General features: G+C 39.1%; 1 protein-coding gene across 2 annotated transcripts in view; it reads left to right on the top strand.

Moving 5' to 3' along the window:
- The window catches only part of AP3D1 (adaptor related protein complex 3 subunit delta 1), a gene marked incomplete at its 5' end in the record, with an annotated part of 43,904 nt that overhangs the window by 14,095 nt on the left and 4,453 nt on the right, over positions 1-25,356 (top strand). The window contains 25 exons of one of the 2 annotated variants that reach the window (XM_082010838.1): positions 662-742; positions 1,472-1,552; positions 3,535-3,642; positions 3,998-4,127; positions 5,499-5,638; positions 5,914-5,987; positions 7,774-7,823; positions 9,464-9,513; positions 10,015-10,063; positions 10,860-11,005; positions 12,549-12,697; positions 12,790-13,020; positions 14,381-14,612; positions 15,105-15,250; positions 15,391-15,532; positions 16,473-16,544; positions 17,507-17,582; positions 18,405-18,604; positions 19,315-19,388; positions 21,765-21,942; positions 22,410-22,472; positions 23,115-23,213; positions 23,734-23,883; positions 24,017-24,064; positions 24,439-24,628. In XM_082010838.1, coding sequence (XP_081866964.1) covers positions 662-742; positions 1,472-1,552; positions 3,535-3,642; positions 3,998-4,127; positions 5,499-5,638; positions 5,914-5,987; positions 7,774-7,823; positions 9,464-9,513; positions 10,015-10,063; positions 10,860-11,005; positions 12,549-12,697; positions 12,790-13,020; positions 14,381-14,612; positions 15,105-15,250; positions 15,391-15,532; positions 16,473-16,544; positions 17,507-17,582; positions 18,405-18,604; positions 19,315-19,388; positions 21,765-21,942; positions 22,410-22,472; positions 23,115-23,213; positions 23,734-23,883; positions 24,017-24,064; positions 24,439-24,628 — 2,959 coding nt within the window. The remainder of the gene's footprint in view (positions 1-661; positions 743-1,471; positions 1,553-3,534; positions 3,643-3,997; positions 4,128-5,498; positions 5,639-5,913; positions 5,988-7,773; positions 7,824-9,463; positions 9,514-10,014; positions 10,064-10,859; positions 11,006-12,548; positions 12,698-12,789; positions 13,021-14,380; positions 14,613-15,104; positions 15,251-15,390; positions 15,533-16,472; positions 16,545-17,506; positions 17,583-18,404; positions 18,605-19,314; positions 19,389-21,764; positions 21,943-22,409; positions 22,473-23,114; positions 23,214-23,733; positions 23,884-24,016; positions 24,065-24,438; positions 24,629-25,356) is intronic. The other variant, XM_082010839.1, reaches the window with a different exon arrangement.

Below are 25,356 nucleotides of genomic sequence, written 5' to 3'. Positions count from 1 at the left end.
TCTTGCTGACTAGGAGCTAGTCTTCAGTCTGAATGCCTGCTTTACTTAGACTGCAGTTTCTTAGACGGCTGTAAGTGTGGGCCGCAGGTGAAAATGCTCCCAATTGTGTCTGACATCAGAGTCTGCATATTCCCATTCTGTTCATTGTGCTGGCACTAGTACTGGTACAACTTTATTTTACTGAGAAAGGTCAGGAAGCTAATCTGATTTAAAGCTAATCCAATTTTAAAAAGTTGTTTTCAACTGGATTGTTTCTTATCACATAGTTGTATGAGCACTTGAAACTGGTGTTTGTTTCTCTTTGCGCAGTCCTTTGTCGAGAAGGAGAGGAGGGAAATACTTAAAGAATTATTTTTGCAATTGTGTTCTGTTTTTTTATTTTTAAAGAAATTCCAGGAGAAAACCCTTCACAATGATGCTTATGTAACTGCATACGTGTTACCTGGAATTAATGCAAACCATTTAAAACTTGCTTCTGGTGGAACTTCGAGACTTCCTTCACTTACTGCGAGTGGTGTAGAATGTAATATTACTTATGAATTTGAGGTGTCTTGTAGTATTATTTTTGGACTCTTGTTACCTATTCAATTTTGTGAGGTGTCTTGACCTATTTTGTTGAGTCTCTTATTTCAGAAGTTTATCTCTGCTTCTCTGCTCACAGTTACAGATGCTGGGCTATGACATCAGTTGGGCTGCTTTCAATATTATTGAAGTAATGAGTGCATCGAAGTTTACATTCAAAGTGAGTTCTCTGTGTACGTACAACTGTACTAGCCAAGCAGTTTCGTTACTGTATTTAATGAATGCATTGGTACATCATCTTTTGGTTTACTTTCTTCAATACAGAAAGGAAGTAGATAATACTTGGCCTGATAGTATGGGCTTTTTCTACCAGATGTTTGACAACAGCTGTCAGATATATTTTGTGAAAAAACAGAGTATTTTTATGTGAAGACCAGCTAAGATTCCTAGTAGCAGGCATATTTTATGTTGTAATAGCTTTATAATTTTTCTTGAAAGGTTTTGGTCATGTTGTGTGTTGTAGACCTTTTTTCACCGAACGGGGTGGAATGTTACTTCATAAGGAATAGTTTCCAAATTGGGCTTTGTTACCTGAAAGTCAGGAGTCAGCAGAGACAAAATAGATGTAATATTCTCCATTTCTTCTACTGACAATCCTACCTTATTTCTACATCTTCACTATCACTGAACCTGTATGTTCTAAGAAATTTGAGAAGGTGAAGCTAGTTTTATTATACTTAAGATAGATGTATTAGCACTCGAAATGTCACTTGTCTGAGATTATTCTTTCTTGATATAAAGCCCCTTTTCTAGAGAACTCTATCGTGCCTCGTCTGTTATGCAAATCTCCTACCTAATTGTTCATCTTTGTAATACTGCTTGTGAAGCTACTCGTTGTTCATCTAAACTTACTTTAAAAATATTTTTTTTTTCTCCTCGCCTTTTACAGAGAATCGGTTACCTAGCTGCCTCTCAGTGCTTTCATGAAGGGACTGATGTAATTATGTTGACTACTAATCAGATCCGAAAGGTAAACTTTTTACTTCAGTTCTTTATTTTTTCTTGCACTATGTCACTACTTGTGTTTTAAAATCTGTATGAAGTATATCTCTTCTAGGAATATAAGGGTGTTTAAGTAGAATTCTATTTACTTGATTTACAGGCTACTCTCATTCCTGAGAGTAGGATTAATGAAGGACTAATGAAATACTTAGAAGCTGTCGATAGGTTTCCCTCACACTGTCTCATACCAGCTCTCTGTGTTTATTCATCACAGTGAATGGTGACAACAATAACCTTTGAATATTGAATAACCTAATATTGACTAGTCTCTTAGGCAGCCCTTATAAGAATGTAATGGGTAAGAAAAATGTCCCCGTTCCTGAAGTAAAATGAGCAGTCACCTGGCTCCACAAAATTTCTGTTTGTGAGGGCCTGTTTTCTTCTGGTAATAACAAATCAGACTTTTGACTTGTTTGGTATAATTGTGTGTAAAAATGGTGATGACTGTATGTAAAGTTGTGTGCTGTATTAATGTACTGAAGTGTGTTTTATTAATTTGCATAGAGCTTTATCACTTGAATTTTTTCAGGATTAGTGTGTTGCAGCATTATTTTCCTATTCTTCAGATTAAAGATATATTTTTAAAACTCTTAATTTTAAATTTTTTATAGTATCACTGTTTTAAAACTTGACTGATCCAGTACAAGATGCGCCTGCATTTTTACCATCTAAGTAGCTAAAATGTCTTTTACTTGCTATAAAAAGGATCAGTGGGATGTTATCCCGTATCTTTCGTAAAGACCTAGTGCTTTTCCCTTTATCTTTTAAACTGTTCTGCTCTGACCAGTGCGTATTTTTAATAATGTCCATCCATTTTATTTATTATGGAGACTTTTATTATGCTGAATTTTAGCCACTTACTAGGCTACTCCTTCCTTTTGTGCCTGAGTTTTTACTTAACAGCATCTTTGTATGTACCTTTTCAGGTTTCATTGATCTATCAACTTTGTATTTTAAGGGATTATCACTTCTCAAAACACATTAAAGCCAAAATGAATTGCAGTTTTGTTGCTTCTTAAGAAGCAGATTTTATTATTCTTAAAGTAGAATCTAATTTCCTACCACCTGCAAAAGGTTTTAAATGAGATGCAAATGGCACAGAACCCTGAAGGCCTGACTATGTTTAGCTCTCCTAAAGCAGCCTCTGTGTACACACAGATCTGGACGGTTGATTCTGGTAGTTCGTGTGGGAATGCTCTGTGCAGTTCCCTTCATATTTTTGTTTCCTAATAACTGCAGTTAAGGACTGATCCAGTGATGTTCTGTATTCAGTGAGGTCTCGTTTTATAATCTATGCTTGAACATAATCAGATCTGAATATTAATATTGTTAAGAGTCCGAAGCTTAGAAATGCCTGAAAGACTGTGTAGGATACTGACTACAAATAAGTCCACGGAAACTTGACCGATAAGATGTATTCTGCACTCTAGCTTGTGTTATGTCTTTATGGACTGAAAGTTATGGTGCTGCCAGTGGCTTGGAAGGAAAGTGATCTCATTTCTCTGATAGAGAGATTAAGCTAGGATGCTTCCGCGCTCGATGAGAGTGCCTGTTGCCAGTGAATTTGATGACAGTCGGGCTTTGACTTAGCAGGGTTAGTATTTAATATCTGGTTTTTAGGACTATAAACATATTTTGATCATGTCATGAGTTTTTAAAAATTATTTGCCATTCCTAAAATACCACCAAGGGACAGTATCTCTTAATTGCTTTTATGTTGCAGTCATCCATCTATTGTTTAATTATGATTCCTCATGCCCACTATTAAACCTCAAGCTAGCTGTATTTTAGCAGGTGTTGGAGGATGTTCCTGTTAATCGTTGATATAAATATTCCCATGAAGTAGAAGCTTTGCTTCATATGTGTTGAGTGGATAAAATTGGTCTGAGAAAATTGTTTCTCAACATCCTGTGTGATCTTAAATTGTTGAGCCTGTTTCTCCTTTTTTAGGATCTGAGTAGCCCTAACCAATATGATACTGGAGTTGCACTGACTGGCTTGTCCTGTTTTGTTACTCCAGATCTAGCCAGGGACTTGGCAAATGACATCATGACACTGGTAAGTTGATAAGATTGAAATAACTTTTTTCTGTAATTAAAGAACGTTAAATTGTTCAAATCTGGTAAATATCTGTTAAATTTAGAACTGTTACATGTGAAAACTAATGCTCTGTTCTTGTGGGGTTTTTGGGGATCCTTTACAGACTTTAGCTCAAGTGAATTTCCTTGAAAATTTCTGTTCATTTGGGTGATAAATGACAGTGTTTTGCTCTGCCCTCAAAGCTGACTTTTCAAAAAGTAGTTGAGTTTTCCAGAAAGAAATTTTGAGACAGGGGTGTGGACATAAGGACCTTGAGAAGAACTCTGGAAACACAAATTTGCTAAGAGCCTGATTGCAATTGTTTCATTAACAGATGTCTCATACAAAGCCTTATATCAGGAAGAAGGCAGTGTTAATCATGTACAAAGTTTTTTTGAAATACCCAGAGTCCCTCCGTCCTGCATTTCCTCGCCTTAAAGAGAAACTTGAAGATCCAGATCCCGGTGAGTGGATTTTAGAAAACTACTTCTGCTCCAAAACATCTGGGTAGACACGCTTTTAGAGCTTGTGGAGAGAAGAATACATGAAAAATGCTGTAATCATCTTTTGGGTACTGATTTGCCTGTTTAATAGGTAGATGAACGTATGAGAGTTTTGACAGATGTTGCCATATTAAAAATACATCCTTTAAAATGTCCAATTCTTACTTCAAACCCAAAGCTATTGAAACTATGTCAGTGGATTAAACCTTAACGGGACAAAGCTACTTAATGGTTCCTTGTTTGATGCTTACTTAACTTGGCTGTTGAAAATACTTCAGTTGATTTCAGGGTTTGGGTTTTTGTTGTTGTTTCCTGTGCTCTTTTACAAAGCTGCAGCTATTGGCTTACAATGGATGTACTTAAAATAATTTCACATCACTTAGTATATTTTTTTCCATTTTTTAAATTTAAACTTTTGAGTCCAGACTGCTGTTTATGCCCTTCAGTACTTCAGTACCCTTCAGTGCAATTCAGCTCCAGTACAGGAAATTTGCAATTACTCTGTATCTCATTCATACTCAGTCTTCCTGGAAGGCACTGGTCTTCCCTTACTGCACCAAAATGCTGTACACTTTTTTCAGAATTCTGTGCGCAATGCAGTTCTGTGATCTCCAGTTGATTTGCCTGTGTGTTTAGAGGGGGAAATTTAATTGCATGTACCGTGCTAATTTGGTGTGGGCATGTAAGATGCATCTTCCAGACACAGTGTTTTTAAAGAAAGTAAAACACGCACACACCCCTCACCTGCAGAGGAAGAAAATACCTATTATACTTTGTAGAGAAAAGGACTGCTTTCTACTGCTTTTCTGTCTAGATTAAAAGATGTCAAATTGAGAACAATCAGTTTAGAGGATGAGCAATTAGAAGGGAATAAATTTGTCCAGTCAGATTGTTTAAGGATTCGTTGCTTTTGTGTTATATTTAAATATGTCTCATTAACACATTTTAAAGAGCTAAGAGTGTTTGGAGACTTTATGGTGGGTAGGATTATTGATTATTACATTGTCTGCGTCCCACAAACAAGCTATCCAACAGTGAAGGGGGAAAGAGGCTGGCACTTTCCTGTTCTTTCTAATACTGGACCCAAAGCAGACACCCAGCTTGCTCATATATTAGAAACCAGCCAAAATTAAATAAAATCCTTTCTCAGCTTGTTTTTGCATTCTTGTGTTTAGTCCACTACCTCATGGTTGGTAATGAGGCTGAACCATTCCTCTTGGACACACAACACTGAATCTTTAGTTGCTTTTGTTCTGGGGGTTTTGCACCACAAACTTCAATTACAATTAAGGCATTTATGAGATTTCTGTTTTTCCCACTTCTTTTTCCCAGGTGTGCAGTCTGCTGCAGTAAATGTTATTTGTGAGCTGGCTCGACGCAATCCCAAAAACTACCTTTCCCTTGCTCCACTCTTTTTCAAGTTGATGACGTCGTCAACTAATAATTGGGTTCTCATTAAAATTATAAAACTGGCAAGTATTCTGGATCTATGTTTACAGGATTGGGGTTCTCATAACATTACCTTGGGTGCAAAAATAGATTTCATGCTTGGAAGTATAGTTACCATTAAATCTGAATGAAAAGAAACTAGGAATATCTTCTAATGTTTATGAACATAACCAAAGAGAGAACAATATTTTAATATGGCCTGGTTTAAATATAATGAGCTGCAATTTAAATCATGTTGTTATACTGTTTAAAAGCAGCTATTAAATCACTTTTTTGTCTGCACTTCTTTTTTTAATAGTTTGGTGCTCTTACTCCATTAGAACCGAGGCTGGGAAAGAAATTGATTGAGCCTCTGACCAACCTCATCCATAGGTATGTATGAAAAAAGTTACTTCATTAGGGATTGGTGAAGTGCCTGTTAGGTAGGTCAGAAGCTAGGTCTGTGTATGCATTTCTGAACTTTTCTTGAGTCCTGAGATGCTGGCTTCAAGTATCAAAAAATAATCACACCAGGACTATTTCTGAAAAACCTGAGCGAGGTAAAATATCTTAAAGGGAAGTCTTTGGGTGTCTGACTGTCAGCCTGAATTTCTCCAAAGCACGCATGGAAATGGGAGCAATTTGCTTTCCTTTCACTTCATTTTAAGCCAGAGATGGAGAATATATAAAAAAAGGCTCACCTGTATATTTGCCTCTTCTGTTCGCCTACACACATTTGGTTCTTCACTTTTTTGGAAAGGCCTTACCCAACAGAGCAGCATGGTAAGGAGTATGTTAAAGTTCTTTTTCATGCCTTTTTCTGCCCAGATATGTTTTGGAAGAGGTTCCTTTAATATATGTCCTAAATATCTTCAAATTTATCTATATTTCCTTGTCCCTTCTTAAAGGCGTTTTGTAGTGTTGGTTTGGGTCTAATTCTGAACTGAAATCAGAAAGTAGGTGTCTTGAAGGAAATAGATGTATTTTCCTAGTTACGAGAAGGAAGCGTGATCTTATGCATGAGTTGTTAAATTAAAAGGTTTGTTTCTCTTCATGTGCCAGAGCAAGAAGATAGATGGGAATGAGCAAATTTTAACTGGATATTCATGTATCCGTGAGAGCAGCTCTAGCCAAACCATTTCTGTCCATCCTCCTAGTATACCTTTAAGGCTGGTTCAGAGCAGACCAGCAGCCTTGCATCCAAATACCTGAAGAGGGTTTTTGCAGCAGTGACAAATACATACAAATTCACCAGAAAGAGTACTTCGCCAGAAAAAGCGGGAAGGATGGACAGTATGTCTTCAAGCCAGCCTCTACCTCCTCTCCCCAACTCCCACAGTAGTCATTAATTTTATTTTTTGTGAGGACGTAATCCTGTTCAGTTTGGTATCCGTTCAGTCATTTTGGACATCGTATCACTTACGCATAAGGCAAACCACCCTGCCATCCACCACAAAATGGATCGGGAGTGAAAATTACTGCCTTGGTTCTGAGCATACTAGAGTCACGTATATGGTGTGCTGAGTGACCTTCATGGTATCACTTCTGGCTGCTGCCTCCAGAGCTGTTTGCTCATTACCTTTGCAGACCTTGCTTCTGGAGTCTGCTCCTTCGTTACTTGTGAGGTTTGCTGTGTTTCCCTCTTGTGTAGATCAGGATTTTTAAGTACCTTGAAATCCTTAAAACTGCACTGTATGTCTGTTCAACTGGCAAAAGTTTTCTTGAATTTAAGTTTTGGGAGAAATCAGACATTGAAAACATGTTGCTCACTTATAGGGAGTACCTGCAGAGTCGTCGTTCATTTTGGAGAGAGAAACTTGATGTTCTCCATCTGCCTGCCTTATCATGAATTTTTGACCTTGGGCAAGATTGCTTCAGTGCTCTGTAGCTGGTACTGAGGTTTTGAGTAACCGCTTCTTTCCTTATCTCTTGTGTCACAGTGCTGCTACTTGCTGCTCCTTAGAGAAAACTTTTTTTTTTAATATTAAGTAGCCCTCCTTCTCCTACCAACAGTTTTTTGAGTGAGAATCATTTCATCTAGTTTGAAGGTATATGGAACAGAATACTGGCAATTTCTTGTGTAATTAAAGGTGTTAACTAGCTCCAACATATTGCTGACAACTCTTCAAAATGTGCTGTTTTTTTCTTCCTTATTTAAAATGCTTGATTTCTGTTTCAGCACCTCAGCCATGTCTCTCTTATATGAATGTGTGAACACAGTAATAGCAGGTGAGAACTCAAATTTGTAATCTAGAAAAGAACATGATGAACTTTGTCATCAATTAACACCATCTGTAAACCTTTCTTTATCTTAATGTATTTCATAACTGAAATAAGTCACCTGGCAAACTTTGATTTATTGCTGTGTAACTGTAACTGAAATCCTTTGTTGTCAGCCAGCGAGGCTAAGTTACTACAGCTATGTTGTATTTGCTAAAGGCTGAAACAAAGTACAAACAATGAGTAATTATTTATACATTGCTAGAACTACTAAGTATACCAGCAGCAATAAAATTAAAATATGACTGATGTCTCGTGGAAACTCTGCCAAAGTTTTCTTACGTGATGAAGGAGCAGACTTATTTTTTAATTTTACAATTTCACAGCTTAAAAACTTCATTTAGTTCCTTAAAGAGGGTAATTGGAATCATTGATTTACAGTTTCAATTTCTGGGGAAGGGATGTGAACTCGATAATGGGGATGGGGAGAGAAACAAAGGCAAAAAGGGATAACATGGTATTCCAGCATTTTTCTATCATTGTGTGGAAGTAGAGGGTTATTGACATCCACTGTTTGGCCATAAGTTTGTCTCTTTTGGGTAGTTTGGATAATGATGCAGAAACTTGCTGTACTGGGTCAGTTCAGAGAGGAAAGGGGTGATCTGTGCTCACTTTGTATTTGTTTATTCCTTCAGGAAAATGTGAGATGACATTATGATGGGGGAAAGAATAACACTGAGGTTAATTCCATTGTGGATGAGAGTGTCCTTCCCTGAGATACGATAGGAAAAATCTGTGGTTCAAAGGGAAATTCACACACCCAGGACATCTCAGGGCCTGTAATGTAAAATTTAGAAAATGAGATGTGAAGCTGTGTGCCTGGGTTAGAGCAGCACCTTGCACCTGCCAGCTCTTTGCATGACCCAAAATGATAGCATCTAACATGCCTTCTTGGAAATGTAGCTCTGCAGGATCACGGCAGGTAAAATGCCACTAGACTTTTTAGTCATGTGGGACTTGCTCGATAAGAGTTGATGTTGGCTTGGACATGCTGTATGGCAGCGGCAGTTAACAAGATAGCACCACCTTTTCTGCTGTGGGATTGTGTGCTGCCAGAGCTTTACAAATGCCCAACATAGTCAACAAGGGACCTGATTTTTGCCTCAAGTCTCTTGCTGGCTTGATTAAAACTCCAATCTAATTACATGAAACTCTAGGATCCATTGCTGCATCTCATTACATTAGGGAAGTGCACACTTACATATTCAGCTATATGGTAGTTGATGACATATTTACAGTCTTGACTGCTACGCGATATCAGTAAAGTAAACCATAATGGGTGCAAAGAGTAATGAAAAGCAGCTTTGACCTGGCTGTTCTAACAGTCCCTACCTTTAGACTTTTTTTTTTTTTTCCTGCCCTGCTATTATTACTTAGGATATTTTTGTAAAACTACAGTTTGTGTAACAACCTCTTCCCCCCACCACTCCCCCGCTCTGGTACCCTAAAAGTCCAAGCAAACAGAAAAATGCCAAAATAAACTGGCATTTTTGTGTGAGCCGAGCAGGCTGTTGACCTTTGGGTGTTGTATTGCTGCATTCATTCAGAACACAGAAATAGTAACTGAAAATTGTGCTTGTGTATTTCAGTTTTGATCTCTCTGTCCTCTGGGATGCCGAATCACAGCGCTAGCATCCAGGTACAGCCCTGCATTTTTTGGGGGGTTATTTGTTCTGCTCTACTGTGTAATACCAAGTGCCACAGAGAAACTGGATTGTGTTCCACTGCCAAAAGTTAAAGCAGTAGCTCCCTGAAGTGCTCTCACTTAGGTGGAATCCTACAGACTGAAGCATTTCCTATATAAATTCTTATCTCCTTTGCTCTAAAATGCAGATCCTTCTCATTTAGGGTTTTCCTAAATCTCTTCTTCAGCTGCTACTATTAATACAATTATACAGAGGTTCCTTTTTTTTTTTTTTTTTTAAATCTGTTAATGCAACAAGACCCTCTTACTAAAAGCCCCGGGTCTTGGGTTAACGGTTGGACTTGATGATCTCCAAGGTCCTTTCCAACCTTAATAATTCGGTGATTCTGGGTCTTGGTCAGAATGCTTTATGGTGTATTCAATAAATTTTATGAAGAGTTACTTTAATTAAGACTTGTAAGGCTTGTAATAAGCATGATGTGGTCTTTTTTCCAGCTTTGTGTTCAGAAGTTAAGGATATTGATCGAAGATTCTGACCAGAACTGTAAGTATGTTGCTTGTCTTTATGGAAGCTTTCAGCAACCAACCACTGGGGAGAAATTGCAGCAGTCTTAGAGCGGTGAGCTGTTTCTCCAAACAGCTTATTCAGTATTGTAGTGCCTGGTACATTGTAAACAATTGCTGGGTTTTTTAATGTGGAAATAATTTTTGATAGTGAGCCCTTCTTTATAACAAGCTTCTTAAAAAGAAATCAGATTAATTATTACTGCTGTTTGTGGTCTTGTAAATTTAAAACAGTTCTCTTTCTGTACTCTGGGTTTTCCCTTTTCATAAGCTTGCTGCTCGGAAAGTACCAAGGTGTGTTCTGTAGTGTAAGCACAACAGTAAAATGCAAGAATGCTTACTTGTTTTAGTGACTACAAAGAACACCGGGAAGTCCTTTTTTGCGCAAACCTTTTTCTTCTAATTTTTTCCCATTGAGAACAGGGCTCCTACTTAATGCACCAGTCTTCAGTGCTTTTAAAGCTGTGTTCATCCTAGAATGCCTGTTCTCAAAACCCATAGTTTCTATATGTTAAATGCATATTTTTATATCAGTGATAAAACTTGAGGTGCAAGAAGACTTTGAAGTCTATATATGGAATTACTTGCCTGTATATGGGATTATGAAATTAAAGACCACAATCTGTAATGCACTGTTTCTCAAAAATCCTCATCATAGATTTTTATTCAGGTTTGTTAAAGTTGGTTTCAGTAGAAGCACTTGGTATTAAGATTTCATGCTCGATACAAAATAGTGTTTCTATATTTGGAAAGAAGTTTTATTTTGTCTTTCACAGTGAAATACCTGGGACTGTTAGCCATGTCCAAAATCCTGAAAACGCATCCTAAATCAGTTCAGTCTCACAAGGACCTCATTCTCCAATGTTTGGATGACAAGGATGAGTCTATCCGACTCAGAGCTTTAGATCTCCTGTATGGCATGGTATGTTTCTACATGTATTTCCTTTCCTCTCCAGCCCCCATGACTGTTTAGTTAGGAGGATGACGTTTAAGAAAAACATGCAACTTTCTCTTCCACTCTCTCCAGTAGTCTTGTGATAATAACTCCCGTTATTTTTTCTGGCACTTATGACAAGTAAAAGATCTGGCACACCATGAGAGGGCTTTAGAAACTTTGCTTCAGATTGGAAGGAGTTTCTGAGTTCAGGCAGAAGTCACGCAGAAGGCTGCTTTTCCAACGCACAAGCCTTAGCTGCTCCTTCCATCGTCTAGGTATCAAGAGGACCGCAGGCACATTGGGGTAGGTCTGTGCTGTTCCAGGTTGCAGTCCACATTGCAGCACACCATAGCTCAGGTTGACCGAAGTTACGCAGTGTGGGAAACAGTCTGGAGCACTCTGAAACAACAGGAGAGGGCAGCTTTCAGCTGCTTTATCATCGAATTTGCCCCTCATTGTACATTTTGTTACACCTTTTAAGGACATGCAGAAGCTCATTCTGTTTGTTCTGCTACGTGCCACCAGCCTTGTGCGTGCATTCCGCAGCTGTGCAGGGCAGTTCATAAAATGTGCATAGGCTATAGGGGCAATCTTGTAGTGACATGTGCTCTCTGAAAGGGCTGTGGTTATGATTTGTATAGTTAAAGTACTTTTCACTCAAGACTCTGTGCACAAAGAGTTCATGACAGATATGTCTCATAACTTCCTATTTTAGAGGAGAAAGTGAGAAGTAAGGAGGACACCTTTTGTCTGGTGCTTCTCATGAGATGAGAATAACTTAATTAGCATTTTTTGATCAGGACAGTGGTTGTAATGTTGTCATAAAGATAATTAGAGTTTATTCTTAGTTCCTGGAGGTTAAATTCTGCTTTTTATGTCTTTAGTCAAAAGATAACCTAGGAGAAAGAGTCTACCATTTTGCTCAACCCTGCCTCTGAGAAATGCTGCTGTATAATGAATGATTGTAGAAATACTATTCCATACATTTTTTCTTAGTGGTGTCTTTAACACGTACCTATTGAGAGATCATAGCTGGAAGCAGGGAGTCGGAACAACTGGTGATATTTAGTGAGCATTTTGGCTGCTTTATTTAGAAAAGTTTCTAGAGCAAGTTAATACAGCTATGTTTTGAAATACTAGAATTCTGTTGGATATTAATTTTTTTCTTTTAGTTTAAAGCAAAAAGGTTTTAAACTATTAAATTTGCTACTCTGGCAGAAGTAGAAGATTCATTTTCTCCTGGATTTCTGTATTGCTGCTAGTAGTTCTGATTCTCAACTTTCCCACAGTATGGTGTTTTATACTTGTGCTGGCTGGCTCTGCTTTAGTAACAACATTGAAAAGAAATAAACAGGTTCCTTTTTCAATTGTGACTGAAACTGGGGCCTAGAGAGGTGGTTCTGATTTCTTGTTAACCCATGGCACAAGTCCATCAAAGAGCTAGCAGCTGCGTTAATGGAATTAGGAGGACTTGACAGTATGGGAAATGGCTTAGTTTTGGTTAAACCCTTCAATAACTCTTTAACAGGTATCAAAGAAGAACTTGATGGAGATAGTGAAGAAACTGATGATTCATGTGGATAAAGCAGAAGGGACGACATACCGGGATGAGCTGCTGACCAAAATCATAGATATTTGTAGTCAGTCCAATTATCAATATATCACAAACTTTGAATGGTCAGTGTTTTTATGTGTCAACTTTGGGATCATCAGCAATGGTAATGCATGATTGTCTGCTGATAAAACTGCATCCCTTTCACTTTTTGTAGGTACATAAGCATCTTGGTGGAGCTGACCCGATTGGAAGGCACACGGCATGGGCATCTTATAGCAGCTCAGATGTTAGATGTAGCTATCAGAGTTAAAGCTATTCGTAAATTTGCAGTTTCTCAAATGGCCATGCTTCTGGACAATGCTCATCTCATAGCCAGCAACACCCAGAGAAATGGGATCTGTGAGGTGCTTTATGCTGCTGCTTGGATATGTGGGGAGTTCTCTGAGTAAGTGCAAACAGAAAGCCTGACACTTTAAGCAGCTTCTTTTGGACAAAGATTCAGGTCACTGAAGGGTATTTTTGAGAAGAGGATAGTTCAGAATATGCACCTTAAAATGATTGCTTCTTTCCTGCTCCCTCATCCCCTAAGACTCCTCATGTTTTTCTAGCCGAGATGAATGCTTCATTTTGAATATGTGGTCTTTTTTCTTATCTCTATAATCCTGCTCACTCATGCAGAAGAGTGGAGTTGTGGATGCGAGCAGTAAGATCTTAAGACATTGAAGGGACTCCTTAACCATTAAGGTCTAACCCCACTTACAGGGAAAATGTCCAGTCACTATGTTTGACCGAATTAGTTTTTGCTCTCCTCCCTGTTTTGCCCCTGTTGAAAGGTTTTTGCAGAACTTAATGTTTCTGAGAATTAAAGTCATCTTATTTTTTCCTAAAAACTCATCTATACCCACAGTAGCACAATTTCCAATGTTCTTGTGCCAACATTGTCTTTTAGCTTAAATAGATGTTTTTGTCTCCTGGTTGTGTGTGCGTATACACATGCTTACCTCATTTTGGTTAAGTTGAACAGACCATCATACTGTAGTCTCCTTTTATCATCTTGTTTTAGTGTCTCTCCTTGTAATTGCCACTCTGAATGCTGGTTCCAGTTTAAATTCATATAGTAGATGTGATATTTTTAGGGAACACTCATACAGCTCAGATCTTCATCTAATTAAAAAAGTTCTGCAAAGAAAACTGTAGATTAAGAAGCAAGAGAACATATCAGTCTGATCACATTTTTAGTTTGAAAGAACTTTAGCTTTCCATTTGTAACGGACCAGTAACTTTTTTGCGCATCTTCCATTTAGTTGTGAGCAGACAGTTTTGAGTAAGAGCATCAGATTTATTAAAACAAATGCTATACTCTGCATTCTTTTCTGTGTATTAAGCATTGCCGCTAGATTTTCATTTTGTTCGGTAAATGATTGTAAATGCTATCTCATTGATGTGAGTGGTGAGGTACAGAATGACAGGAAGGTAGTTGGGCTGCTCCATCCAGATTGCCAATGGAGTTGGCACTTCAGAAGTGCAATGCTTAGTTAATGGAGAGAATACTAAACTTGTAAAGGTGGAAATAGAGGTATCCCTCCCCTTCTGTAAAAGGAGAAAGCTGTAAATTCTTCTTACTACTGTAATTTGTAAGGGGAAAATACGCAGAGAGCAAACAATTATGTATTTATAGCCTGTCCTGTCTTTCTGCAGCACTTTGTACTGCAACTGAGGTTTCTGAAAAAGTCTTCGTGAAGACTGATGACATGTTGACATTTCTCAATTGCTGTCGTTCATCTCTCTACTCTGTCTTTATGTAGACACCTCGAGGAAGCAAACCAAACATTAGAAGCAATGTTGAGGCCTAAAGTTACAACTCTACCAGGCCACATCCAGGCGGTTTATGTCCAGAACATGGTGAAACTCTATGCATCCATCCTACAGCAGAAAGAGCAATCTGGGGAAAAGGAAGCAGCTCAGGAAATTACACAGCTGATGATTGAGCGTTTGCCTCAGTTTGTACAGAGTGCAGATCTGGAAGTTCAGGAGAGGGTAAGAGAACAAAATTACTTTGGAATTTATCGTACAAAGTCTCTCATTTGTCTTGGAGCATATGTGTAATTTTCTGTGGACATGCACATTTTATATAAGCCGTTGTTATCAATAGAGCGGTGTGTTTATTCTGTACTTTGTGTAACTCGGTGAAAGAGAAGCTCTATAACTAGAGGACTGGGAAGAGTGGTGACATTTCGTGTCAGAGCCCAGATCTTACTCCAGTTCAATACCACCTCTGAAGATTACTTGCAAGAATTGCGCTCAAAATAATTTAATATTAAAATTATGCAAACACATAGTGATGCAGCTAGAAGAGAGGGTTAACTTTTTTTTTTAGATTTACTGTAAACATGCAGTTATGCTGCTTTCCTTAATTCCCTTGATGGAGTAGAACAGTTATCTTCTGCTGACATTCCTTGCAATTGATTTTTTTTTTTTGGTTCAGTTTGTTAATATTAATCCTGAAATTATTTCTGCATTTGTTTTTAGGCTTCTTGTATCTTGCAGCTAATAAAATATATTCAGAAGCTACAAATAAAAGAAGTACCCGTAGCTGAGGAAGTAATAGCCCTGTTTGCTGGTGAGCTGAACCCTGTGGCTCCTAAAGCACAGAAGAAAGTACCAGTTCCAGAGGGGTAAGGTTCCTTCTCTCTTCCAAAGACTTATTTAGACTTTTAAATTCTTAAATAGTAAAGCTAACTATGTGATGAGAAGCACTGAAATACTCAGAGGTACTGAGTCAAGCTATTTGTTTGTTTACTGCAATTCTTACCAGCTTGGACCTTGATGCCTGGATCAATGAACCTCCATCAGACAGTGAGTCTGAAGATGAAAAGCCCAAAACAATTTTTCATGATGAGGAACAAAGGCATTCCAGACATAGACAGCCTGAAATAGATGAAGAGGAACTGGCCAGAGTGAGTGAAGGCTAAAATGCTTTTCCCGACATAATTCAGTAGTAACGTTGTAAGTGCTGCTAAAGCAGTTGGAGCTTTTGTGGATTCTCCATGTAGCCAGAGAGCTGTTCTGCTCTCTACAGCTCAGGAAGTCTGATGATTTCATGTGAACAAAATATATGTACTTGAATACAGGTATTTTTTTAGGCATTGTGGAATACATCCGACATAGAGTTCTCTTGGAAGTCTAGCTTGCCTATCGTATCCAAATGGAAACAAGGTGATATAAAAACATGGCTCTTGTTAGGAGTTTTGAGCTCTTGTAAAAATCTGACCTCTGAAATGTGATGTGTAGTGCAGTTCACTTTGAAGTATGGGTTCTTGAGGTTGGATGCTTGTGCTGAGGTCTGTAACTGTTTGGGTTTTACACACCTTCTCCATTGGTGTACTTCTCTTATTCTATGTGCTCTATATTGGCAGAAAAAGAGGCAGCACCTTTGCTTATGGACTTTAGCAGCTTCTATGAATTACTGTAATGTGACTGTTGTCAGTAGTGATACCACCTTTCCTGCTTCAGGCCTTTTTGTTTTCATAGAGAAAACTTTTTATTGATAAGAATCTTCACTTCTTCCTCTCTTTACAAAAATGAAAATAGAAACATATGAATTGACATCAAAATCTGGTCTTCGGGAAGTTACTATGACTAGACTACAATTAAAAAGCAAAGAAAGGGTGTTCTAAGGGATATTAGTTATAATAATAACAGTACTTGTAGTTATATCCTAGTAGGTCTTGTAACTCACAACTGTTTATCATACACAGCTACTATACTGTAGTCTTTTTGCAAGTAGGTAGGTATTGTTCCAAAAAATCAGGGAAATTGCATTTTGCACTTTGATGCCTTTTATCTCTCTCTCCTTATAAACAAACATTCTAACTACAAATACTCTTTTGCTTTTAGCGTCGAGAAGCCCGGAAACAAGAACAGGCAAACAACCCATTTTATATTAAAAGCTCTCCTTCCCCACAGAAGGTGAGTGAGTCTGAATTAAAATATTTTGCTGGCCTCTCATAATTTTGTGAAGGCTTGCTGAATGTCAGAGCTGCAGCTTGCCTCTGTGACATTCCAATTACTTCCACTGCAGTTCTGATCATTTAATAGCGTGCCGACCGGAGTGGCTACCTACAACTATTTTTGTAAGTCTTATTTGTGCTGAGAAACTCAAAAATGACCTAATATCACAAGAGCAGGCAGCTTTCTGTGAATCTCTGGTGGACCTCCAGCTTAGAAATAAGGAAGCAGTAATTGTCACAACTCCCGTTACACAGTAGTTTGGAACAGTCTGGATTAACTTGTTGTGGAAAGCGTAGTGTTCATTTTTCAGCAAGGACTCTCTAAAAGCTGTAGAGAAACACTTCTTCTCTGTGCCCTTGTGTGGCAAATTCCTGTGCAGGTAGTTTGTCCTGATGCTGGATGATGGAAGGGTTCAGATTGCCAAGCACTTCATTAAGAGCAAGGAAGAGAGAGTGAACCTTGAACATGCTCCTTTTGACTATGCAGTGTGTTTTATGGATCAAAAGGTTGTTGTGGTCTCTTTTTAACACCTTTTTCAGGTGTTATAGAGCCTGCTTTATTCCGTGTATACCTAAGGACTGCCCCATTTTCCTCAACTCAAATCTCAAAATTTATCTTTTGAAGTGGCAAGTTATTAGCAATAAAATACAAACCAAAAAGTCTTCAGAGACTTGCAGTAAGCCTTCAGGGAAGTAGCAGGGTTAAAAGACCTTACTTTTAGCTACAGTTTTTTATCATAGTTGTCAGCTGGCTTTAAAATACACTCTGCTACCACGCAGGATTTACTACTGAGCTATTCCATTTCTATCCTTTAAAATGTTCACTTAAAGGATTAAACTACTTGATGTTTTGAAATGTGTCTATTTATATAGATGTGTATCTGGCAATGCTCAGAATATAACACATTTTCATTTTCCCAGCGATACCAAGACACTCCAGGTGTGGAACATATACCTGTGGTCCAGATCGACCTTTCTGTCCCCTTAAAAGTTCCAGGTAAGTGCAGATAACCTTTAAAATTCATTACAGAAATTCAGTTAAGCAAAAATAATAATTCTTTTGTAGGAATTCCTCCTTAGGTTTTTAAGGGTAAGGAGCGTACTTTCATTAGACTCTTCAATACATTTCCTTAACTTACATGTGTTTGAAAAATAGTACTTTGCAGTCTGAGTGCAGTTCCTCTCAAGACAGTATTAGAAGTAATTCTGTGACTAAGTATATTGTGCAGCCAAGTCTGTAACAGTAAACTAACCACTGTTCTGTGTAGGTAACGGTCACCTTTGGAATGTCTTAAAGGGCTGACGAAGGTGATCAGGAGACATTTAAGTGGAGTCTAGTAGTAGAGATACTCTTTTAACATCTTGTTTCAAATATCGAAAGGTAGTTGTATATCTAATGAGTGGTTTGATATAGCACTGAAAAGCTGTTAATAAAGTGCACTACATCACTTGTGATGAGTTCCAAGTGCAAATATTTAAGGCTTACACAACAATTTTTTCCAAAAGTGTGAAAAATTGTCAGTATTAGTACAGCAATGGCACCAATTCTACTTAAAATATCGATGTTTAGATGCTCTTTGTAATCCAGTTAATGTGAACAAGAATCAGGGAGGACAGAGACGTCCTGTTTCTGGAGCAATGGAGTGTGGTAGTAAAGCTGGTGCTAGAGGGGCTGTATGTGAGATGATATGGAAGCATAGAGAGGTGTTGATCCTTCTAATTCTGAGAAGCTAGAAGCAAGGTTCACCCCTAATATGTTGTTTCAGTGTTCAGTGTCCATGTGGACTGTAGCCTGAAAGCAGTTTGGCTTCCTCCACAGGAATGCCTATGTCTGACCAGTATGTGAAACTGGAAGAAGAGCGAAGACATAAACAGAAACTGGAGAAAGACAAGAAAAAGAAAAAACAGAAAAAGGAAAAGAGAGGTAAACATCATCGGCATAACTCTCTGCACACGGAGAGCGAGGAGGATATTGCTCCAGCTCACCACGTCGATATCATAACAGAAGAGATGCCAGAGGTCAGTTGCTTTGGTTGGTGGTCTGAGTTGTGGGGTTTATCTATGTGCTGCTCTTGAGAGATTTCCCCCCCCCCCGCCCCCAGGAATTGCCAGCCAGTCTGTATTGTTGCAGTTCAAAAGCCCTGATTTCTTGCAAAGCTGTTTAAGAAATGACTGATTGATACGGTCCTAGGCTGTTCTTTGCAGGGGGAGAAATTAATTGTCTTTTTGTGCACAAAAAGACAAAAATTGCCACTGAGACTATTAAAAAAAAAAAAAAACCAAACACAACAAACCCCAACAAAACAAACAATATGCATCTCTGCTATAAAAGTAACGCTGTCCAAATAGTCACTTCATTTATTATGCTCTGCTGCTTCACTTTGATGTTAACTTGCTGTTTAGTCAGCAGGTTTGCAGCTGATGATAATTAATTGTGCATGCTAATGATGTCATCTGTATTTGTTCCTAAAACTTCCTTTAATCAAGACCGAACAGCAGCAATTAAAATCCTGCAGTTCATGAAGAATGGTTTTCTGTTCTAAATTAATCTTGTAACTAGATGCTGCATTAAAGTGCATTGTTCCTATAACTTACTGTGTCTGACTGCAAGCTGGCCTGTTCCAGGGTTAACAATCATAAAAAAACTGGTTTGGGGGATGTAGAGCTCTAGTTTCAAAATTACCTGTGGTTTGCTTCTTCAGTGGATGGTCTCTTTATGTCTCCTGCAGAATGCTTTGCCCAGTGATGAAGACGACAAAGATCCTAATGATCCGTATAAGGCACTTGATATAGATCTGGATAAGTAAGTGATGGTTTTGTATGTGAATTTACTTACTTGCTAACCAGAATGCATGAGGGCAGGTCTGGGGCTAAACAGGCAAAGGCAATATCTACAGTCCACGAGGTGAAAAGACTGTGTCTCTCACCATGTCTTGGATGTAACCTCAGATGATCATCCAAGCTTGGGTTCCCACTGCAACATAGATGATAAAAGCTAAGCTGCAGAAGTAGAGGGGTCTTGGGAGGGGTGAGGTAATCATTTTGTGTGACTGAATGGAGTCTGAAAGCATAGGCAGTGTAGCTGGGATCAGATGTGAGAGAGTTAGTCTGAGCTTTTGGGTGCCCCAGGATGTCTCTGATCTAACCTGCATTGGCACTGAGCGTGACGTGCATTCATCTATGTTCATCTCAGAACCCCTGTACACATGGCAAGCCTGTATGCTCCGTGGTGTGATAATTTGACCAGTTACAGCCAGTTTGTACCATCCCCATTGTCTTGTGGGCATTCAGTGTGGTGCCACTGTTGAAAAATGTTGTTCTAATACGATTGAGCAAACTGAGTATCATAACCTTGACCAGAGTCTGGTCCCCATTCAGCTATTGGAGCTGTTTACAGTACTAGCACCCCAGGCTGCAACATAGCAGGCTCTGAATCCCTGCATGCCATGTGATAATTAGCAGTGGGCTGTTAACTATTGCACATGGAGATTTTTTTTTTGGTGCTGTTTTACAAAATCACCATGCTTAAAAATAATTGTTGATTTATGGTCCGTGGATATCTCCTGTCAAGTTTTGAAGACTGTGCAGGCACATATATGCATGTGCAGTATATCTCTCTCTGATACTTAACCTTAAAGCCTGCCATTCTGTGTGATTCTCAAAGCTGTAGGGGTTTGGCCCCTTGGTACCTTGCAAAAAAGTGATGTAGAATTTCTAGAAAGTGAAAGAACTGAAGCTTCTGAAAAGCTTCCTTTTTTCATGAGCTGGTCACATTCCTCTCAGTTTGCAGGGGACAAGTGTATAAAAGGATATTAATTTCTGACTACAGACCTCGTATTTGCATGACAAGCCTCAACAGTGTAGAAAACACTGAGCAGAGCAGTTTCTGAATGCTGTGCTCCAGGAGGCATCTTTGGACTTTTGTACTGTTCCCATCCATCCTTTCAGCTTCACACGAGTCAGCGTGCTCTCCTGTCACGTTTTCTCATGTCTCTGTCCTCTCTCTTTCTTTCTGTGCTTGCACTGCTATGTCTGTGTCACGCTCACACGCAGTCTGGTTTCAGGGAAGTCTTCCAGGTAAGAATATACTGCTAAGTGGTTGACCTTGTTTGTCAGGTTGGTTGATTACAGTGGACAGTGTAAATACTTGAAGGGTGGTAAAACTATTGAAATCATTGATCCTCAAATTAGTGTGAGTCTCTTTCATCATTGACTTTCAGCACCAATCCCTGTTCCTGTACAGGTGTATGTGAAATCTATATAAATAAAGATAAGATCTGTTTACTGTTCAAACAGATGGGGGGTCCATCTTGCCCATACAGTGTCTGTTTCAAAGTAAAAAATGGATTGGGTCTGGTTCTTCATGCAATATAAGCAAAAAATTCAGGCAAGTGAGACCATTAGAAATCTTCTTCAGCTGGTGTTTGCTGCTCAAACAAATTAATGTTAAGTAAAAGCTCTAGAAATAGAAAAAGAGGCAATCGGTTAACTCACGGATTTCTGGACAATGTTTGACAAGAATGGAGAAATTTCTGTGGTGCTTTTTTCCTAAGTAATGGATTTGGGATACAGTGTAAATCTGAACTGCTAGTCGTGCTTTTTGGAAACAGACATCTGAAATTAAACACAGCTTTATATGTAATGGTAGAGTACAGAATCATAGTGTAAACTTCCAAAATGAAACAATGTATTGCTTAAAATAATTGCCGATTGGAGTGATCTGTTCATCAGTAACAACAAAAAACTCGCCCTTAAAGGGCTGTTTGATCCATGCTGTCGTTCCACTGCTTGAATTTCCACACTGTTGCAAATGCTTCCAACTGTTTCACATCTTTGCTCTGCCTTTAAGAGTGGTTTCCCAGAAGGGCAGCATAATGCTATGTGTATGTATTCTTCTGTACGTGTTACTCAGCCTGCAAGTCTGTAGTTACCACTTCTAAGAGTGATCAGGTGTCAGCAAGAGCTTGGCTCTCAGTCACCTCCAAAATGTTTCTATTAACTTCTAATCCATGAGGGCAGTGTCTGCAGTTACATAAATAAACTTCAGGTACAAAAATATGTGCTGATTGAAGATTCTGGGGCCCAGCTCTTTAAAAACAAAGCGTACCTTCTCTTGGTCAAGGTACTGAGCTAAGGGAGACTGTCTTTGCAGAAGGTTAATGGCCTCTTTCTTTTTAAGACCCTTAGCAGACAGTGAGAAGCTGCCAGTGCAGAGACACAGAAATGTTGAGACCCTGAAGTCACCCGACTCAGAAGCTCCTCTAGTAGAGAAGAAAAGCAAGAAACCCAAAAAAAAGGAAAAGAAACACAAAGAAAAAGAGAGAGACAAAGGAAAGAAGAAAGAGAAAGAGAAAAAAGTAGTAGAGGAGGAAGAAGAAAAAAAGGTAATTCTCCAAGACTTGCATTATTTTAGGAACTCCTGTTATGGACTATATATCTGTGTGTTTTGTTACTTAGGAACAGTCATATTTAACCATTCAAACATTAGTTGTCAGTTACTCTGAAGACTTGAAGTATCCTTCTTGTCAACTACAAGATGCAGGTTTCCTCTAAGCCATTGTGCTTTGAAGACCTGTAGTTATTGTGATGCGTAGGGTAATTTGCCGTTACTGTCAGCTATGTCCAGGTTTCAAAGCGTGCTCAAAGGCTGAAGTTCAGCTTCTTGAACTCTTTGCGCCTAAATGTATTGCAGCATTTGGAGCATTCTGGAGCAATGCATTTCCATGAAAACTTAAGGTTTTAATTTAATTGATGATTTTAATTTTTTTTTAAAAAGAATGGTATCAAAACAACCACAATGGGTTTCTTTTCTCTTGAAATTCAGGGGGAAGACTTGGATTTCTGGCTCTCCACTGCTCCACTGCCTGCTTCCTCTACCCAGCCACAGGTAGACATCTTACCACATCACAGGAAACTTTTTCTTACAATTGCATCTTAGCTGTGATATGAGTGCTTTGTCATGCTGCAGGAGAGAAGGGAAAAATAGGCTTCATCTCCTCAACTTACTGCTCTGGAGCAGTGACATTTTATCTCCCCCATTTACAGACATTGTAATGGGAGGTTTCAAGCTCATTCTGCTGTGCAGATCAATAGATAGAAACACAGAGGCAGCTACAGGCTTGGTGGGTTTTAATATTATCAGTGGGTTTTAATACTACTATTAGTGTATGGTTTTATTTCCTAGTGTGAGCTAGACACTAGCAATATTAATAGGCATGTGAGATGTAAACTGAAAGAAAGTCTCATGAATTTTGGTGGGAGATCTTAGAGGAAGAGACAGGGAATAGAAGGGCATGGATTCCTTGGAGGAAATCTTTTGTATCCTGCCCTCGGGTGACTGTGTTTGCTGGGTTTCAGAGACACAAAATTAAAAGCTTGATACCATGTTAGTCTAATGTAAGTTTTGAAGTAACAATTGTTATTTCAAACAAAGGGCGGGGGGGGCACTGTTAAGACTTCTTTTGCTGTGGGAATCAACTGTTTCAGCTGTGTTCCATTAATGTCATAATCCTTATGCTAATCTACTCAGAGTGAGCCTGAAGTGGGTGCTGCTGTCGTGGCTGAACCTCAAGAGGTAAAAAAGGAAGAAAGGGAAGAGCAAGAGGAAGAGGAGGAGGAGGAAGGAAAGGTAAGTGGTTTAAGTTGCTGACACCTGTAGCCGTATTCTCATAGTGTGTCCTATTCCTCAGAAAGAAGCACACGGGAGTTACCAACAGCATTCTATTCAGTGTAGCAACCACCTGCAAATAGGCAGCAGTGGGATGTTATGTCCTTGAGGAGCTCTAAACATTTCATAGTAAGAGGTTTGGTTGTTCCTTGAGCCAAGAGTCAGATAGCAGTTGGAAGCTGAGCTTCCAAACAATTGAAGAGATTTGGCCTTCTGCTGATCCCAGGCTGCTTTGGGTCAAGGTATTTTCACGTGAGTGGAGAGCAGCAAGTGTTCACTGGGACTTGACACAGAATGACTGTTGGGGTTAAGGAACAGGGACTGTGTTCCAGGGGTCTGCAGTAGTAGGAAATTATGTTCAGTCATTCAGAAGGCTGCGTAGAGTCTGTAGCTGAAAGATTAGTAGAGGAGTCATGATGTAATGGCTGGAAATGTAGGGTTTCTTTAAGGGTTTGTTGTAGTTTCTTGTTCTTCTTGGTAGAAATCCTCCAAGCATAAGAAGAAAAAGCACAAGAAAGAGAAAGAAGAGAAATCAAAGGATAAAAAGAAATCCAAAAAGAAGAGTCATCACAGTGAGGAGGAGACAACAGAGTCGGTGCAGAATGGAACACTAGATGATGAACCACTACCAGTGAGTAGCTGTGTACTGGCAGTGCCTGCCTTGGGGAAGAGGCAGGAGCTAAACTGTTTTGGGAGGAAGGGCAATGACAGCTCTTCAGAGAAATTAGTTCTATTACAACTGTGATTCCTTCCTTCTTTTTCAGCCTATGTCCAGTTACCGCCTTCTTGCTGAAAATCCATACATTAAAATGGTGAGTTCTGAGGTGTTCAAATCCAGATGGCTTGTTTTTGTGTTCTCTGAGAAAAGAGGGGATACACTGGGGCTAGCATAGCGACTTTATGTAGACAACATTTAGATGAAGAACTGCTTAAATCCCAGGAGGTAGAAACATAACAAAGCTCCATTTCCATTCCTATGTCCTACCTAACAAGATTAAGCTGATATTTTCCCACTACTTACCAGTACATTGGAGCTGATCATCAGTGTGCTTTTCATTACCCTATGGCTGTACCAAATTACCTTCTTCTTGAGGCTTGCTTTTGTTCTGAGGCTGTGTTCTGCTCTGGTGCTCTGCTGTTTTAAGTTTCTGAATCTTTCCTGTGAATTTCTCTTCTTCATTTGCAGACCTACGATATTCAAGGAAACCTCCAGAACGATAGCCAAGTTACTGTCTCTGTTATCTTTGAGAACAAAAGCACTAGCTTCCTTAAGAGCATGGAACTAAACGTCCTGGACTCTCTCAACACTAAAATGCTGCGACCAGAAGGATCATCAGTACACGATGGGATACCTGTGCCCTTCCAGCTACCCCCTGGTATGCACAGCTTTGCACAGGGTTCTTGGAGTATGTCTAGTCCTGCACTGCCCTCCTGTGGAAAGAATTGTTTGAACGTCTTGCTACTTGTGGTTTTCCAGAAAGACATGTCCCTCTGCCTGAGTGTTCCCTGGGCTTTCACACAATTCACTGGAGAGGATAAGCCTTCTTACAGTATGGCTATAAACGCAGGTGGTTCTGTATGGCAAGAGCAAAGCCTATAAAGTAGGACTGGGAGTCCGAATGTCTGAGTTCCTTTTTCAGGTGACTGCAGGCTGGCACACCTTTGAATGTGCCAGCATCACCAACTACAGGAAATCCCAAATCCATGAGGAGTTTGCTGTGAGGTTTAAAATGAAAGACAGATACAGGTTCTTGAACTGTTAGAATCCACTCTGGATTTATTCTTGAGCTCTTGTCCCACCATTTTAATGGCAGAGGCCATACGCGGTAAAAGTTTGCAATCAATATGTGCTTATTTGGATGGGGAACTGAGCCCTTAAGAAACATAAGATACAGAGATGAAGGATAATGGCTTCATACATAGTACAATAGTACGGTTGAATTGCTGAACTTTGAGTTTCATTTCCTTCACCGAAGAGTTAATCTGACTACTGAAACAGCTCGCAAAAGTCTTCTGGGATTTAGTGGCTTCAGGGCGCATTTTGATCCCCCATGGGACGAAGTGGGGTAAATCTTTTTTACTATATAAGGCAGTTCTTGACACA

The sequence above is a fragment of the Phaethon aethereus genome (assembly GCF_964289735.1).
Source record: "Phaethon aethereus genome assembly, chromosome: 26".
NCBI lineage: Eukaryota > Metazoa > Chordata > Aves > Phaethontiformes > Phaethontidae > Phaethon > Phaethon aethereus.
This window is presented reverse-complemented; position numbering and strand designations above follow the sequence as displayed.